The sequence below is a fragment of the Peromyscus maniculatus genome, chromosome 17 (genome assembly GCF_049852395.1).
Source record: "Peromyscus maniculatus bairdii isolate BWxNUB_F1_BW_parent chromosome 17, HU_Pman_BW_mat_3.1, whole genome shotgun sequence".
Lineage (NCBI taxonomy): Eukaryota > Metazoa > Chordata > Mammalia > Rodentia > Cricetidae > Peromyscus > Peromyscus maniculatus.
This window is the reverse complement of record NC_134868.1, coordinates 59,613,985-59,632,722: the sequence shown is the minus strand read 5'-3', so window position 1 is coordinate 59,632,722 and position 18,738 is coordinate 59,613,985. Positions and strand designations below refer to the sequence as shown.

Below are 18,738 nucleotides of genomic sequence, written 5' to 3'. Positions count from 1 at the left end.
CCATCCTGACATCAACTTCCCCTATTTATGTCTCATGTTTATGTCAGCTTCTTTTTAAAAGAACGGGATGTTTTGGATCAATTTCAGAGAACAAGAAATAAAAGGCTGGGCTTGTCCACGAAGTGGACTCTAATAATGGGGCTCTGAGGCACTCAAGACTTGAACCCTCATACGACTGAAGAGTCCACAGTTCCTTGAAGAGAGAAACTCAGCCTTCCCCATCTTCTTCACACCAGCGAGGCAGGCAGAGCACCCTGCGCCCACACTCTCTGCATGGAGTTAATCCCTCTGAGAGAGAGGCGGCTTCCAGCCCCTTGATCTGCATGGAGTTGATCCCTCTGAGAGAGAGGCGTCTTCCAGCCCCTTGATCAACCTGCTTTTCTTTCATCTACTTCTTAAAACTAAGTGTGATCTATGATAGCATAAGAACTTTCCAGGATTCTCAGAACATAGTAAAGACAGAAGACAGTACCAGTATGACACATGGTTTGCAAGCAAGCTGTCAGCCCGCCTACCTTTTTCTCCAGGTAACCCTGGGGTGCCTGCTGGTCCTGGTGAGCCTGGTTGCCCTGGGGTTCCCATGACGCCCATTTCGCCTTTCAAACCTATGGTCAAAAGGAAAGTTAAGAACATGTCCCTACAACACAAACGGTAAGTGCCCAGGAGTCGGGAAAGGAGGAAGTAGGCCATGTTCCCTCCTGAGCGATCCAGGCAAAGCTCAGCCCTCACTTACCTGGGAACCCTGGAACTCCAGGAGTCCCCTGCTGTCCGGGAAGGCCAGGGAGGCCTGACTGTCCTGTGAGGCCAGGAAGTCCCTGAGAGCCTTTATCTCCTTTGGGGCCGGGCATGTCCAGTCCTGGGAATCCAGGGAACCCCTTCTCTCCTTTGATTCCAGGTGGGCCTGAGGATGGACAAATCAAGCAACTTATTGAACATTCTAGAATGGGCATTATCATGTGGAGTAGTACTTCCTGAGCACAGCCTGGGGGCATGCCGGCCCTGGGGGCTTGAATGATGCCTAGTGTTCAGGCCCATCAAGACAGTGGGTAAGCCGTCTCGGAAGAGAAAAACCTTTCCCTTTTGGCCACCGTGGATCATCGTGACCTCTGTAAAGCCTGCCCACTAGCCCCAGCCAACGGAGGCGAGTTCTCACTAGTTTGCCCTGTCTCCCCAGTATTAGCATCATCCTGGGGTTACTGATACAAAGCCAAAAGCAACTAGACAAAGAATCAGATAGTTTAAGTTATCAGCAACTTAGTAGCGCTCCTAACACAGATAACAAGAAGACATCTTGTTAAATAAGATCTTCAATACGGGTGACCATGTAACAGAGATTTCTTTGGCACATCAACCAGACTCAGTGGAAGGAAACAACAGGAATCTGGGGTGCTGGAGTTAAGCAAACAGCCAAGCCCATTTTTACAAACTAGAGTGCACCCACCCACCCCCCTTTATTCTGGCCACTGTTGCTAACCTCCCCTGTCACCCCACAGTTCACAGGCTCTGAAGAAGGGACAGTCACATCACCTGACGACCCTGGTGGTCCCTGCCCTCCGGGAGGGCCCATGGCTCCGGGTGGTCCTATTCCTGGAACCCCTGGTGGACCTGCAGGGCCTTGAACTCCAGGAGGTCCCGGGTCACCTGTCAGGAAGGATAGGAGTCAGTTGGAGGCTAGAATGTATTCCATCCCATACGCCCCCCATCTGTACAACCGACACAGACACAAAACTGTTCTCCCAGAGTCTCCCACCCACCCAATCAATGTGGACTGAGCCCACAGCAGGTGCTCTGGGGACACAAAGTGGAACAGATACCCTGACACAGTCTGGAGCATTACCTCTGATCCCCTGGAGTCCCGGGGGGCCAACCAATCCATGCTCTCCAGGAACGCCTGGTCCGCCGATGCTGCCCTTCTCTCCGGGTGTGCCAGGAATGCCTGGAAGGCCGGGCTGGCCTTTGAGTCCTGGTAGCCCAATGCCAGGTTCTCCCTGGAAATCCCCCAAGACAACAGAAGCCAATCAATCATCAGCATCAGCATGTCTTTCCAGACCTCCCCGGCTCAGCTGCCCAGACCTGAGAGTCTGCAGGAAGCAGGCTCTGGATGACTGGAACATGGTCACCTGTTAACACTTGCTCTCGCCCAAGAGGGAGAGGACGGGACCTGACTGGCTCCATCATGGGCAACGGTTAGCTAGAGCTGTGAGCCCTCTCCCACTCCACGCTCATGGCTTCCAGCAGTTCCCCTGTTTCCTCTAATGACAACAGGAAAGGTGTGTGTGACCAGCAGCCACCCAAGGACTCCCAGCCAGTCTAAGAAGTGCAGGACACTGGAGGGTGAAGAATCTGCTAAAGTACGCGGCACAGGGTTGGGCCAGCGCCACGTCTGCCCAGAGCACACGGGGCAAAGAGGGGATGTATTTCCACTTCTCACAGCTGAAGGGAGTTCTGTGGCTGTCAAGCCCGGGAGGCCACTGCTAAAGGTCCACCAGGGTGGCCCACACAGCTCCCGCAGCCTTGAACGGGATGTCCCGTGTGCCACCCTCCCAGGTGACATTTCTTTCCTGACAGAGGCTCTCGAAGGGCTGTCATCTGTCACTCCCAGTTAGAAACACATTTCACACGGGGACCCAGCGCACAGGCAAGAAATGTTCACAAAGCTCAAACGAATGTTTTCCCTTCTGCTTCTTGTAGACTATGTTACTTAAAAACAAACAAACAAACAAAAGCCATCCCCCCAAGTTTAATAACCCACGCATTATATGCCCAATTATCAAGAATGAGGACCAGGCAGCCTGGGAAAGCCAGTACCCACCTTTTGGCCTTGTGGTCCTGGGTTGCCGGGTAAGCCATTAAATCCAGGGCGGCCCGGACTCCCAGGCACTCCCACGTCTCCGGGCAAGCCGTCCACACCTGTTTGGAAGAGTGGTGGAAACCGTTACGGATGTGAGGGCTCCCCCAACGCTCTTCCCTTGGTCAGTGACGGTCAAGCTGCCTGAGTCTGGAATCCCCCGAGGTGGAGACAAACCTCTCGGCATGTTTGTGCCTGGGCTGAGCTAGGTGAGGTGGAAAGACCCACCGTGGATGCGGGGCTGCCCCGTGAGCTGGGGTCCCTGACTGAGTGAAGAGGAGAATGTGAGCCGGGCCTCGGCACCCATCTCTCTCTCTGCTCCCCGACTACAAACACAATGTGGGCAGCTGTCTCTCTTCCAAGCTGCCAGGCCCTCCTTCCCCACCATGATACGCCAAAGTCGACCCTCCCTCCCTTCCTTCAGTCACTCCTGTCAGGGATTTTATCACAGCAGTGAGAAAAGTAACTAATACATCATGCAGACAGCAACAGGGGGTGGCAACGACAGGCACACAGTCCTCATGTGCCGTCTGTGTCTGGAGCAAAAAACCCTCTGTGCAAGATGATGCCATCACCGTCAGCCAGCCGCCTGAGACGGTAAGATCACGGTCATCTGAGTGACCGGAAGGCATGGAGGGACCCTGCCACAGCCTCCTCTTTCTCGAAGATTCACATGAAGCAGATACCACGCCCCTCGCCGCAGACCAGTCACTGAATGACAGGGTCCCCGTCCCCATCTGGTCTTCTGCCCAGAGTCACGGCCCCACACCAGGCCCATCGGAGGTTTACCTTTGGGGCCCGGGGGCCCGGGAAATCCAATCCCTGGCTGACCCTCAGCACCCTTTTCTCCCGGGATGCCTGGCCGTCCTGGGGTTCCTGGGAAGCCTCGGTCACCTGTGGCGAGAAAGGCGAGTGGTCAGTTTGAGAAATGCACAAGGGAAGCCCTGTGGTAACCAGGCAAGCTAGACTTCAACAGTACCTTGCGGCCCTTGGAACCCAGGGGGTCCCGGGAGGCCTGCAGCTCCAGGGGGGCCAGGAAGTGGGACAACCTTTCCTGCTTCGCCCTTTGGACCTGAGGGAATAAAACAGAATCACGTGTGTGAACTGTCACATCTCGGCCGCTCTGAAGACGGCGTGGGGCACTGTCATCCCCCGCGTCCTCCCAGTACACAGCAAAGGGGCCGCCACTCTCCAGCACAGGCCCTGCTCTGGGGACACACAGGCTGTGGCCAGCACTCCCCATCCTCAAAGGCACCCTGAAGCCCTGCACAGAAAAGCCCTTGCGTTTCTCATTTCTACCCCTGCATATCTAGAATCTCTCCCAGGACTACTTAAGATGTGTGTGCCCAGAATGACCAAAATGTTTATTTGACTTGGGATTCCTTAAGAGTTTCACATTCAAGCCACAGAGAGTTGGAAAATCTCCCATAACGAGAAGTAAGGTGGCCCTGGGTCGTTTCTTGGTTAGCGTGTCTCAAAAACTAAAAATAAATAAATAAAAACCAAAGTGACTAAACAAAAAAAAAACCCAAACACTGTTTTCATCCCATCAGACAGAGTAGCTCTCAGCTGCCTCCCATCCAGCCAGAATGTGCACCTGCTCACTGATACGATGGGCGAGCAAGCGATTGTGTCTTCGCCTGTGGAGCAGCCTCACAATTCCTAGTGCCCTGGGGTAACACAAAGATTTCCACCTCCAGGCCCCGCCCCTTCCCAGTTAGGGAGCCACTGGAGGTCGGAACACAGCTGTTCCAAGTGTGCACAGGGACCCCTCAGCATGACATTCGAATCCCAGAGAAGGGGACCCTCCAGGAACGGCCGGCTGGCCTCTCACTACAGACTGTGAGAACCGACTGACCCCAGCACACATCTGCCGTCCTGAACCCCTGGGATCCAACCGTTTATGATCACCACATAAACACAGCTCTGCAGATCAAAGGTCAGCTTTCTGATCCGGAGGCTGACAGGGTCTGGAGGGCAAGGAACTCTCCAGAATGTGGACAGCTGGTCAACAAAACTAGCAACACCTCCTTCCAGACCCTTCTTCCCTGGGGCGCCTGGATCTCCGAGGAACTACGCGGCTGATTTTTCTCACGTCTGATTTAACTCCTTCCGTGGCTTCTGCGAGGTGTGGGGGCAGCCAGAGCTCTCAACTTGTTGGTGGTGAACTCAGAGCCACGAGGGAAAGGGACCAAGGGTCCCCTTCTCTGGCTCGTTGGGGTCTTCCAAAGCCAGCCCAGTATTTCCCTGCTTCTGGGGGAGCAGTGAGAGACAGTCCAGGGCCTCCATTGACAAAGTACAGTGAGTAATGGAGTCCTGCTCACTGTGCTCATGGCCATAGGGGCAACAACCCTTGGACTTCACCGTTGAACATGGGCTAATGCCACCTGTCTCCCGGGAGGAAAGAATGTCCCCAGTGAGGACAGGAACAGATAAAGTCTGGGTTATAGCCAGGGCTAGGGAAACCATCACCAGAGCTGTGAGTACAGAGCCACCATGTAGACTGCGCCTGCGCTGTTCCTGGTGGGAATTCTATTCATGGGCTCCTCAGCCCTAGGTTTTTAAGCACCCTAAGTCCTTCACTAACTTTATAACTTTCTAAATCCTTCCCGGGACACACACTTTACTTCCTTCTCTGGGAGAAGCCACTTCTGGCCCCTACCCTCACCATCCAAGACTGGATCGTCTTAGGAACGAGCAGCTCATTCAGGTCAGTGTGGAATCACATTGAGCAAATAAATTATTGAGTGCCCACGTACAGAAGGCAGAGGGGTGCACCTCCCCCCGAATCCAGCCACCCTCAGTCATCTGGGTGCTGATGACAGAGGAAGTTGCAGGCCCTGTGGGAGGGAGCGCACAGGCGGGCGGGGGGCTGGGTCTCTCTCACAACCAACCCTCTGCTCAGGGCTTGGCACGCAAATCACTCACAAGACAGTCAGCAAGTGACCTAAGCCAGTGGGAATTAAATGGCAATCTGGACATTGCAACTTAGATGCCTGAACATCAATGAAAAGTGGAGATTATACTGCTTAGCTGCCGGGCAGCGGTGGCGCACGCCTTTAGTCCCAGCACTCGGGAGGCAGAGCCAGGCGGATGGATCTCTGTGAGTTCGAGGCCAGCCTGGTCTACAGAGCGAGATCCAGGACAGGCTCCAAAACTACACAGAGAAACCCTGTTTCAAACCACCCCCCCAAAAAACAAAAAGCAAAACAAGTGGTTAAGAGAACTTATTGTTCTTCCGGGTTCAATTCCTACCACCTACATGGCAGCTCACAACTGTCTGTAACTCCAGTTCTAGGGAACCGATACCCTTACACAGGCAAAACACTAATGCACAATAAATAAATTAATAATAAAAAAAAAAACAGAAGCCAAAAGGAGAGGAAAATGGCTTCATGTTTCACCTGCTTCTACCCAAGAGGCTGACTTTAGCTGATCTGCGGTCCCTGTGCATGAGCTGGCCCATCTGACACAAGGAGAAACAGAGTACAGAACACTGAAGGACTCATCTAGTCACATCCCTCTTCTGGGAAGACACGAAACAGTGCATCCTGCATCCCTGACCCCAGTTTCTGTGACCTTGAAGCTCCCCCACCCCCATCCCCACCACCACCCCCACCCCCGCCCTGTTCAAGTCCTGAAGTCTTACCTGGAAGACCTGGGGACCCAGGGCCTCCAGGAAAGCCTGGTTGTCCTTTTTCACCAATAGGACCAACGGAACCAATTCCTGGGGGTCCAGGCGGGCCGATGTCACCACGACTACCAGGGAAGCCAACTCCTCCGGGGGGACCTCGCTCTCCTTTCAATCCTACCAAGCCCTGAGGAGACAAGAGACAGGAAAGACGGTCAAGAGACAACATTGATCTCTGTATCTATTCCTGTGTCATCCACAGCAAAACAGTGACAGGAGTCCAGCCGGCGGCCACTGTTCACTACGTCATGCCCCACCAGGTCAACTTGGAGTTAAGAAGGGACACCAACATTCTTCCCCCTAAGCAGTCTTCACAGCTAGAGGTCCAGAATCCCAGACTTCAAACGATAGGTGCGCTTTAGAATTATTTCCCACAGAGAATATAAGATAGAAAAACTCATCTCTTTAGTCCCTAAAACATCAAAGAGACTCCGCCATCTGTAACCTATTACACAAGTCTCCACCACTAACCCCTACATTCATTGACGGGTGTTGGCCACGAAGCCAGCGTATGCCGTCTGAGGGAGGCTCCATAGTTAAGACTCAAAGCATTCATTTCTCTGCTCTCTGCAGACCCCCATTTGTAAAGCACATGTTCCAAGTCTGGAAATGGACCTACCGGGGAGCCTTTGGGTCCAGGAAGTCCTGGGTGGCCATCTCTTCCTGGGGTTCCTGCTCTTCCCGGCATGCCTGGCTGTCCTGGAAAACCTGGATCTCCTTTGTCACCTTTGAGTCTCATGTCAAAAAATACCTCGCCAGGCTCTCCCTTAGCTCCAGGCTGGCCCATGAGCCCTGGTGCACCTTGCGGACCCTGTAAAAAACAAATCACCTCATGTCACCAGGAGCCTACTGTGGGATGCATCAGGAGTCTGTCAGTCTTGGAGCTGAGGAGCCACCATTCCGGGAACACATCTTTAGATGTCACGTAGATGCTAGCCAACAGCTCCATGACGAAGCCTCAGCATCCGCAGCCTTCTTAAAATCCCTTACTTTGTTAGGATTTTCTGTTAGGCATCCCACATGGACCAGAAGGGATGGGGAGTAACACTGAGCCCAGCTTTGAGAAATCCTGGAGTAACTTCTTTCCCCTAATGATTGCTAAACCTCCCAGAGAACATCTTGGCAACTGGTGGAACACTGTACATGCGTGACTCCTAAGAAGCATGACTCCTAAGAAGCGTGACTCCTAAGGAGAGTGTCTGAAGGAGCAGGCGAGCACTGCACATGCATGACTCCTAAGACGCGTGTCTGAAGGAGGAGGCAGCCGACAGAGCTAGAGCCAGGGTGGCCACTGTCTGTCTGGTCTGGGTGTTCCTTACTGAAGCTGCTCAGGCTTCCTGTTTGCATTCCCACAGTCCGGAAGTGCTAAGTGAAATGGGGTGGCTCTCTTAACTGGTATTCTATAGAGTTAATGTACACAGATATGGACTTATAAATCCTGGAAGGAACTAGATGGTCTTTCCTTTCCTTGGACACTCAGGGCTTTCTACCATGATATACGGCTGTCATTCCAGAACCACTCAGTGTCATTGGGGTGATGTGCCCACAGGCCTGTCCCTCCTGTGTCTGAAAGGCTTTGGAAGAACCAAAGATTTCCATCTGCCTCCTTGATGTCTGCGATAAAGAGACGCTAAGGATTTAGGCAGAGAATCTCACGTTCTAATTTCTTTTCATTTATTTTACGTACATGGGTGTTCTGCCTACACAAATGCTGTGTACCTTATGAGTGCCCAGTACCTATGAAAACCAGAAAAAGGTGTTGGATCCCCAGCCAGTGTTCTTAACCACCTTGCTCCAGCCCCTTGATTTCTTCCAAAGTGGCACTGATGATGCCAAGATGTCTCGGCAACCTTTTTGGCACGCAAAATCCTGATCCAAGATGCTTCTGAAAAGATGCCTCATCCAAAGCCTGTTTGCTCCATGTCCCCTGCAGATCCACTGCTGCCTTGAAGGCCTGACACTGGCTGCTTTAATCAGGGGAGATGGGACAACTGTACTACCTTCTTCTGACACTGTCCACACAGTGCCTGGGCCAAGTCAGACACAACACGTGTTGGCTGGTGGGTAAGTGCTCCCAGTGCCTGTACTATTTATTCATTCCTAAAATCGAACAGTTGGCTTTCCAAGGCAAAGGTCACAAAACACTAAACAGAATGAAAAGCCACCGTCACACATGTTCACCTCGGCCTATGTCCCACTGTTCCACGTCTTCCAGCCACATTCCAATCATGAGGACCACATCTGAAGCTGTGATCCAGCTTCAAATAAAGGGAAACGACTGTCTTGCTGGAAGCTGTTTACACACTCCTCTGCTTCCAGAGGCTTTGCTCATTTTGGAATGGTCAGGCTCCTGAAAGCCGGAGTCAAGCGTCTGTGCTCTGGATTTTTGTTCTTCATCCTGATGACTGCCCATCTGTCCCTCCCCCTCACCTCTTTGTTCTTCTTGCATTTTTGTGATGTCTCCGATCGGGAGCTGAATGTCTGCCTTAGGTTCCAGCCAGAACAGAGGCAGGAAGGACCCCCGAGAAAGCTGGGTAGATGAAGGGGGAAGCGATGGGCAGAGGTGGACAGACACCTTCTGCTTCCTTCAAAGTTCTCCTCACTTTGATCCCCACCACGGATCGCTATTTGAACGTCTCCTCTGCTTAGAACTGTTTTAAACAACTGTGTCTCCTAACTCGGCCCTCGAGGCACCAGCACCGTTCTGGGACACAGAGCTGGGACCTGGCTTCAAAAGCAGGGCACCACTGGGCCATTCGGACTCTGCCTCCATCCTGCTTTGATTCAATTCTGCCCTGGCCTCCCTGAGCAATATCCAAAAGTGAAGAATTTTAAAGAGTTTCATCAGAAAAGGGTAAGGCCAAATATGTACCTTTTGATTTCTAACAAAGAACACGGAGCTGAAAAGAAATACAGAAACCAGCGAGGTTTAGAGAGCGAGGGACAGGGTGAAGAAAAGCTTGCCGACAGACCAAGTGCACACAATTAAGTATTAAAGGTGGATCCCTTCCTTCTCTTCGTAGAATGGCTCCTCTCAGGACAAACCTTAGCAGCTAGAATTCTGTTCCGCCAAAAGTTTTCATGTTCAACCTTATGAATGTATGTGGATTCACCTACAAACTGGAAAAGTCCTCCACAGAATAGATGCTGGTGACGTGGAAAGTCACCTTCTCTCCCTCCCTCAACAGGGGCTCTTAGACTGAACCCATCCCTGACGAGATTTAAGGGGATGCCACTGGTAGCGGTCACGGGGAGAGGTGGCCACTGGTGGCACCATCTGAACCTGGGACCCTGTGGAGAGGACCCTGTGCCGTCTGTTGGAGCCTGAACACTGTGAGGTGAGATGCCTGAGGGGATGTGGACTGTGGATTAAGTCTCACTTGTTCTCTGGGTCTCCCGTGTGAGCACGAACAAAGGATGCACCCACAGTCACTGGATCAGCCCCTGTAACACGCGGAGCAAGCACCCACGAGAATCCACGACTGTGGTTCCTCCGGTGTTGACTTCAACCATGGGACTGATCTCCCAGCACTTACCGGTAGTCCTTCAAGGCCATCCCTGCCAGGGAAGCCTCGGTCACCTTTGGCCCCTGGCTGTCCGGGGAAACCTTAGAGACAAAAGTACATAGGAGCTGTGAGACAAGACTTCCAAAACCCCTTACCCCAAGCAAGACTCAACCACATCACAATGTTTCTGTGAAGTGGACTACCATTTGAGGGACATCCAGAGCAGTAGATAAATCTAACTAAGACCGCCAAGACAGGCTCAGAGGAGCCTTGTGCACAAGTCAGTGAGACACATGGCTGCAGGGTCCCCTGACCTGCAACCCCAGCACCCCGGGAGACCAACATGCTGACTTCCCTTGAGCTGACTGACTGTGGAGTTGGGAGAACCACTCGCCACTGTCCTGCCATGAGGACAGCCCACGACACCACTGAGGCAGGTGGCCTTGACCACGGCTGTCCCTGTGGGCTCACCCTGGGTACAGTCCATCCTCACCGCCATGCCTGTGCATTTGAGGGAGCTGGCATCGGACCCCAAGGCCGTCTCTAACATGTTTCATCCCACGCCCTACCACTTACCAATCTCTCCTGGGGGCCCCTGGGGCCCAGGAGGGCCCCGAAGTCCTTCTGTGTCACAAGCAAGGCAGCCTTCTCCTTTCTGACCTGGAGGAAAAAACATGGGGTGCTTAATGTATGGTTAATGTATGACTATCATGTGCCTCATGAATGGTTAATGCATGTGCTTCATGTATGATGTGCCAACACAGCTGTGCTGCTGAGAGTGGGCTCAGGAGAGAGTCCTGCAGGTGTTCCAGACACTTCTCCTTTCTCCATCCTCACTCTGGCCCATAGCACTGCCCACAAGTGAGGTATTCTCACCTCCATCCCACAGGGCCATGTTCAGTCCCCAGCATCACATCACACCACACACACACACACACACACACACACACACACACACACACACATACTACATCTCCTAGGATTCAGAGGATGAGTTGGATAGACAAGATTTCAGCTTCAAGAACTGCAGACATTGAGTCTATCACAAAAATAGAGTAATTAATCTCAGTGAGTAGAGAGCATGTGGTGAGGACAGTTACGTGGCTGCCCTAAGATGTCCTCTGAAGCCATTTTCCATACAACGTTTAGACTTCTAAAGGGTCAAAATTCTTTATAGTCCAAGGCAGAAGTGGCCAACCCTGGGGCTGGTTTTATGGGGCCCCAGTGTGTTCTGCTCCAAGGTTAACAAGCACATAAATATCGGAACGCCATTGTTTAGTCCGGGCTAAGTCAGTGCTCACAGCAACAGACTCCGGATCCGACTGCTAAAGAGATAAATCAGTGCCCTGCACTGACATCACAGCAAGCACTTGAAAGGGCAGAGACAAAATTGAGAGCCCCGAGTAAAGCGAGTTAATCCATCAACAGCAGGCTGCCTGCCCCAATTGCGCAAACACTTGAAAGGTCGCCAGGATCCCACATATAGATCCCTGATTTGCCTTAAAGGAAGGACGTGTGTCCTTTGAGAAGGAAACTCTCAAGCTCTGAACTGAAAGCGTGTGGTATCAGTGGAGGCTTCAACACAAAAGCAGGACTGGATTCCCGATCCTGGGAGTGAGGGGAAAGGACAGTGGTCTGGCCCTCATGGCTGAGTCTCTGCATCACTCCTTGTCATAGCTACAGCATCAACCTCATCTGAGCTGTGAACTGAATCTTCTTGGGAGCGGATGTGGAAGATCCCTAAATAAAGCAACAGGGACTGTGCCTGCGCCCTGCCCTAATCTGACAAAGCCTAAGCCAGTCGATAGGGGAAACTGATCAGCACAAACGCAGCTACCATTTAAAAATAAAATAAAATAAAATAAAATAAATTAACATCTCTTACCTTTCTCCCCAACTTCACCTGTCAACCCAGGGTGTCCTGGAGTCCCGGGAGGACCCTGGTCTCCAGGTGGTCCAGGCTGACACTCCACAATGCCATCTGAAAGAAATGTTTAAAAACTGTTTAAAAAGACACGGCCAGGCATTCTCACTCTCTCCCAGTCTGACCCTTGATTATCAAACCAAAATACATGAGGCTGATTTGAACATTTTAGGAATTCAATCCTCATTTACTTCCAAATGAGCCTGTGATTTTTTAACTCGAAAAACAAAGCCAACACAGAAAACAGGCAGTTCTGGATGGAACGTCTCCAGGATGTCCAGACCTCATCCTCATTTTCCACATTTCAAAAGTCACCAAAGAGGAGGAAGTTCCATAAAGCCACATAAAATCTGTCCATTCTCCCCACTGGAGAGTCACACTAATCCTTTCCCAAGGGAGCTGCCCATCCGGACTCAATCACTCCCCTGGCCCTTATCTGTCTTCCTTGCCAGCCTCATCCTGGGAACTTCCTTCCCAGACGGGCTTGAGTTCTTGGAATCAACGTCATCAGAGCTCTAAGCTCATAACCCTTCTGGGACCAGCCACACACAGGGGTCCCACTGCAGACCCCCATCTACAGCCCACCATGGTGAGCACCCCCAGATCGGGTTCCTACCGCGGATACCCACCACAACTCACCCTGGTTTTAGTCCAGAAGTCTAATATGCTCCCATATTAAATCTTCTGGAACTTTCTTATACTTATTGAAATGAGATCACGGCATCACAATAAGCCAATCATGAGCTTATACTTCATGCTCAGCTTTTCTTGAAAGCCAATATAGGAAAACTCCATCTAGTCTGCATTATGCCGTGACATATTCTAGTGCAATCTGTCCCCTGTGTGCTCTAAGTAGCATTATGCAGTCTCTCTACATGAAGCAGAATCCATTCAGCTGTCACTCAAGGTGAAACTAATCACCCTGCTTACCTTTAACCTCCGATGCCAGGAGACTTAGAGCTGGTTAATGAGCCGCCTTTCCCTTTAAGTCTATTTTATTGTTGGTGATATTTTTTTTTTTGTAGCATAGTTAATTTTGTAAAACTATTCAAGCAAAAAAATGAATAACTAGCATCAGTCACAGTGCCCGCCCAGCTCTGCCCTAGGCTCCTGGCATTTGATGGGACACACACGGGCACTTACTTGTGTGGCCTGGCTGTCCAGGGGGTCCAGGGGGTCCAGGAGGCCCTGGGGCTCCATCTCTTCCACTTGGTCCTGGTAAAGACACACCTGGGACTCCCTGGTCACCTTTTTCTCCTCTTTCGCCTGGGAAGCCAGGAGCACCAAGCTGGCCTGGAACGGAGGGGCCTGCAAGCAGCATAGGAGATCACATAAATAGCCTGAAGGCAGCGTGACAGCAGTCTACACTGCATCCATGTCTATCGGGGTCCTCACTGAGGGGGCACTCCAGGTCGGCACAACTCAGTAAGTCCTGAGGTCAAGCCGGGCCAGACTTGAAGACAAGGTGAGGTTAGGTCTGGAAATGTAGAGTCCACGTCTGTCACTCCACACGCTGAGGTGCTAAGGGGTCACAGAAGGTGGCCTGATGGTGGGGACTCTGGGCAGTACAGCTCAGGGGGGCCACACACAGCCAGCCCTGCTGTCCTGGGGAAGGAACAGCCACATGGGGATCCCAGCAAAGACAGAAGGACTCTGGAAGCCTCCGCACAAGTGCAGAGCACAGAGAGTGATGCTGGAGGAAGACAAGGGGACGCCATGCCATCCGCCTGTGTTAGAGGGAACTACAGCCCAGCAGCTGGAAGAACTCTGGCAGAGCCAAGACTCATGCAAAGACAGACGTGCACCCGGAGAGCCAGCCCAGAGGACAAGTCAGTGTCCCTTGGGAAACAAGCAACTGCTGTCTACGTGTAAGCCTACAAACGGGGAACGACACACTAACCTGCATCTGTGAAATGTAAAGTAAACACACACGAGGGCGCACGGGCCCCGATAACTAGGGACACGAGCTGCAGCCTGTCTCATGCACCGCGTGTGTGACAGACACAGGGGCAGACACTCCACAGAAAGTGCCACAAGACACAAGGACGCTCACCTGGAGGGCCTGGCTGGCCTTGTATTCCAGGGTAACCTTGAAAGGGAAGAGAGGATTGGACAAAGTGAGGTGAGGTCATTCATGCAGCAGACACTTCGTTTCTCTGCCATGGTCTAGCCAGGGCTACTTGAAGGCACCCACAATCGAGGGTGATGGGAAGACAGAACCGGAGTCCCCCAGAACATCCCCTGCAGAGCATCCCCTGCAGAGACAGCATCCTCAGGAAGCCACGGAGGAAAAGGGCTCCTGGGCACATGACAGTGAGATTGGGAGCTAGAAAGGAGCAAAGGAAGGAGGGGGAGGGGAAGGAGGGGAGGAAGGGGGAGCGGGAGGAAAGGAGGAAGGGGAGGAGGAGAGGAGAAGAAGGGGGGCAAGAAAGCAGGCGAGCTGCAGCCTACCTTTAGGGCCCGGCTCTCCTCTTAACCCTGGTGTTCCAGGGTGGCCTCGCTCTCCCTTCTCTCCCAGCGGCATGGTGCCAATCACCTGCATTAAAGCACGGGTCACCGCTGGTACAGGAGTAGCCGACGGCGCACGGCACCGTATACTGTATCGCCTCATGGAAAGCGGATGCGAAGACAGAGTGGTGGTGTGTGGAGGGAGCAGGGAAGGGTCTGGAGAGCCACAGAGTGAGGGCCAAGGACCGCTGTGTGTGGAACCGACAGGCAGTTCTGCTGGCTTACACACTGCCCTCGTCAGTGGCGATGGTCTCCCTCAGTTAGCCAAGACCTAGTCTAAAATGTGCAAATGCATCCAAGCCCCGAAATGCACAGCTTGCTTCACAGTACAACAGAGGAATGCCCGTCGAGATTTTTCTGATGTATAGGGCAGGAACACACACTATTTTTTCCCCTTTTACTGGAGAATATTGTTTCTTGAAAGATCAAGAGGGCACAGATTTCCTGAAAGATCACAGTCACAGACCAGGAAGAAAGCATGGCCCACCTCACCAGCCAACCTCACCGAGAAAAGGAAACCTGGCTCAGCATGATCCTGAATCCCCACAGCGCAAAGAAAACAGCAGAGTCAAGCAGGGACACCATCTTTACAGTATCCCTCCGCATCAACTAAATGAGGGGACACTCTGGAAAGTACCCCTAAGGAGCTCTGACCCAGCCGTTCTATATACTCATGTATCAAAAACCACCGTACATTCCAAGTACGTGTAAGCTTTGTCAATTAAAAAAAAAACATGAAGTAAAAACCTTTAAAACTAAATAATATGCTGTGTGGGTGGGACTGAAGTGAGATGAGGACCCGCCCACCCAAGGGGCAAGTCACAGAGGAGGGGAGAGCCGCGGTAATGCTGGGCTCATCCGGGCATTCGGAGGGCAGGAGCCCTGTTGCTGAAATGTGGCCTCAGGAAGGATGACTCTGGCCCCCGAGCCGTCACCCACACAGCGAGTGGCACAGTCCTGCACCCACAGCACCCGCAAACAGGGCAGGGATGCCCCACTGTTCCAAAAACTGATCTGGAACAGAATAGCTGAAACGACAGTGGGTCCGAATGCACACGAACAAGGAGCGAAGGCTACTTAGGAATCAAAAGTTGTTTTGCTAGAACAGTCAGGTGACGGTTGACTGCTCCTCCTGCTAAATTTTCCTTGACGATGGACAATTAAAAAATAAATAAATAAATAAATAAATAAATAAATAAAAACAGGTTTCAAAATAGGTCGGCTAGGTCACCCATGTGCGAAGTTTTTCATTTCCAGAGGTAAAAATGATAAAACTGTGATTGTCAAAATCAGAATAACTCATACGGCAGGCACCCGCTTCAGACAAGAGCATCAGGCAAGCGGAAGTTGCCGAGTATCCTAGGCAACCCGGGGCCCATCTCAAACACACGTATTACTTACCGTTCCAGGGGGGCCCGGAAGTCCAGCTTCGCCCTTCTCTCCCTGCAAGGAACACGCACCGTTACTTGCGGCCTCACCTCATAGAGGACCGTGCAGAAAGCTAGTCAGGAATTTTCTGGCAAAACAGAAGTTGGTGCCACACAACCCCCGAGTCATCGTCCTCGCCCACCCTCTCCCTCTGGGACTGGCTCGGTCACTCTGTAGGAGCCCAGCTCATCTGGGTCACGCAAAGGTGCCATGGGAATAAAGTGGAAGGCTGAAGAGACCATGGTCACCCTCCTGCGTGGCAGCCGTCCTGAAGGGCCGTTAGGAGAGCCTTTCGAAGAAGAAGGGTTCTTTTCTAAATTGCTATGAAGCACAGTATCTAACTCTAATTCCTCATGGGTTTTTTTTTTTTTTTTTTTTTTTTTAATGTCTGGATTTACACTGGACGTCCCAATATGACCTCCAGTGTTGACTTCAAACACGTTTAAAATTATCCAGAACCCAATCAGCGGGAGGCACGGATGTTAAAAATGTCTACACAGAACTACTTTGTGGATGTCCACACAGATGAGAGCCTCCTTATTTTCACTAACAAAACACGGTTCGTTTTAAAAAGAAAGATGTGGGTCAGTGAGATGGCTCAGTGGCTTAAAGGGGCTTGACGTCAAGCCGACAACCCGAGTTCAATCCCAGGACCCACACCATGGAAGGGGAGGACGGATCTCTCACCAACTCCAACCTCCACACGTGACACGTGTGCCTACACACCGTCAACCAATCAACTTTTTACATTTTAAGAAGAAAGGGGCTGGAGAGATGGCTCAGGGGTTAAGAGCACTGGCTGCTCTTCCAGAGGTCCTGGGTTCAAATCCCAGCACCCATGTGGTGGCTCACAACCATCTGTACTGTGATCTGGTGCCCTCTTCTGGCCTGCAGCCAGAACACTGTAAACATATAAATAAATAAATAAATAAATAAATAAATAAATAAATAAATAAATAAATAAATAAATAAATTTAAGAAGAGAAAAGGGCAAGACGGGGCCCGCAAACCCGTGCTGTAGAAGGGACACGCAGGTGTCCACCGAGGAACAGGAGGGGGCGGAACCCGGCCAGGCTTTCTTTTCTTTCGATTTCTCTTTCTTACTTTATAACCAGGAAAAATTAATCTCTACAAAGAAGACAGAAGCCTGGCCACGTGGGTCACGTGACAGTCTTCTTCTAAATAATTCATCAACCCTGGGAAACTCAACCAACTGTGTTGAACCCACACAGAGTACAAATAGTTTCCCCTCGAGTTCAGAGTTCTCTGTCCTAGCAAAGAAATGAGCAAGCTTCTAGGATGAGTGACCCATTAGAGGTAAAAACTCAAAACAACGTCAGCACGCACCTGAGGGCCCTGCCGTCCTGGGAGTCCTGGGTACCCGGAATCACCAGGAAAGCCCTGAAAGGAAAGAAGGGAAAGGATGCTCATTGGGGGAACAGCGACCCTTGTCCACTCAGAAGCTGCAGAGGGTGGAGACTTACCGGGCTCCCCTTTTCTCCTTTCTCGCCATCTTTTCCAGGCTTTCCCTGCGCAATAAAGAGGTAGACATGAGTCTTCCACAAATTACTATGGCCACACCACAGCTCTGTTCATCTCTCTCCCTTGTGAAGTACAAGACAGGCAGAGAAGAAGGCCACGTGAGCTGATGGTTCACCAGAAAGGAAGACGGCTCAGTTTCTGAAGAGCGGAGAGCACCCAGCTACAAGGTCAATGTCTTAGGCACCAAGGGGTTATTTTGTCACTGGCAATGAGCACAGAGGCTGATACATAAGGCTGCTTCTTTCCACATGTGACTTCAGGGAGGCATCAGATGTTCCCAGCAACTGGCAGCTAGGAGGATATTCTACTGCTGTGTCCAGACAAGGAGAAGGGTGTGAGCCTGTCAGGGTCCCAGCCACACACACAAGCCTGGCATGCAGGGGAATGGGGGGATTCGGATCTGGTGTCAGGAAGATCAACAAAAACACCTAAGCACAAGATGGGCAAATGTCCCCAGGGGACAGGCACAGGCAGTCCTTCCAAAGCCTTCCCTAGCAGGCTCAGTGGAGTCTGAGAAAGAAATCAGCAAACTGTACAGATGTATCCATCCTTCCGTTCCGTTTCTATGAGTCTGGTCATTAGAGGGGAGTGTGTTTACAGTGAGGAGTGGACAGATCTGGGAAGCACTTACCCGAGGCCCTGGCTTCCCGGGTTCACCTTTCTCACCAAACCCTGGTGCTCCCTAAAGAGACAAGAGGAGACAGAGTTAGACTCGTTGATATATGCAAATACAACATGAAGCCAGGCACACTTTGGCTTTGGTAGGAAATACCAATACCAGAATGTATCCTCCTTCACATAAAAATAATAATAGCAAAAGGGCCAGAGTACTCACCTGGAATCCAGGTTCACCTTTCTGACCCTAAAAGAATTGAGGGATTGGGGAGAGACAGATCAGTATCATCGAATAGCTAAATCACCCACCTAATGGCTAAATCACCCACCTAAAAGCCATGTCATACTTTCACTGCTTCCCCCCCCCTTTTTTTCTCTCCTTCCTTTCTTTTCTTCGAGATAGGATCTTTTGATGAAGTTCTGATTGGCCTGGCATGTAGCCCAGAACTTGTGGCAATCCTGCTTCAGCATTCTTAGTGTTAGGACTGCAGGGGTGCACTACCATGCCTGGTTCAGTTTTTCAGATGCTACATCAAACATATGAAGAAAAAAAAATCCAGGCTGCAGAGATGGCTCAGCTATTAAGAGCACATACCGCTCCTGCAAAAGGCATGAGCTGAGGTCCCAGCTCCACACAGTGCTGCTCACAACCACCTGTCACTCTAGCTCCAGAGAG

At 51.5% G+C, this 18,738-nt stretch overlaps 1 protein-coding gene across 1 annotated transcript in view; it reads right to left on the bottom strand.

Annotated features, from left to right (window-relative positions):
• Col4a1 (collagen type IV alpha 1 chain) overlaps positions 1–18,738 on the bottom strand; it is a 118,302-nt gene that overhangs the window by 23,085 nt on the left and 76,479 nt on the right. The window contains exons 14-33 of the mRNA XM_006981332.4: positions 18,283–18,309; positions 18,079–18,129; positions 17,390–17,434; positions 17,253–17,306; positions 15,879–15,920; positions 14,421–14,505; positions 14,023–14,058; positions 13,113–13,277; positions 11,931–12,026; positions 10,622–10,705; positions 10,076–10,146; positions 7,159–7,350; positions 6,498–6,666; positions 3,828–3,920; positions 3,638–3,742; positions 2,813–2,910; positions 1,838–1,988; positions 1,528–1,641; positions 734–901; positions 516–605 (exon numbers count right to left, since the gene is read on the bottom strand). Coding sequence (XP_006981394.2) covers positions 516–605; positions 734–901; positions 1,528–1,641; positions 1,838–1,988; positions 2,813–2,910; positions 3,638–3,742; positions 3,828–3,920; positions 6,498–6,666; positions 7,159–7,350; positions 10,076–10,146; positions 10,622–10,705; positions 11,931–12,026; positions 13,113–13,277; positions 14,023–14,058; positions 14,421–14,505; positions 15,879–15,920; positions 17,253–17,306; positions 17,390–17,434; positions 18,079–18,129; positions 18,283–18,309 — 1,936 coding nt within the window. The remainder of the gene's footprint in view (positions 1–515; positions 606–733; positions 902–1,527; positions 1,642–1,837; positions 1,989–2,812; positions 2,911–3,637; positions 3,743–3,827; positions 3,921–6,497; positions 6,667–7,158; positions 7,351–10,075; positions 10,147–10,621; positions 10,706–11,930; positions 12,027–13,112; positions 13,278–14,022; positions 14,059–14,420; positions 14,506–15,878; positions 15,921–17,252; positions 17,307–17,389; positions 17,435–18,078; positions 18,130–18,282; positions 18,310–18,738) is intronic.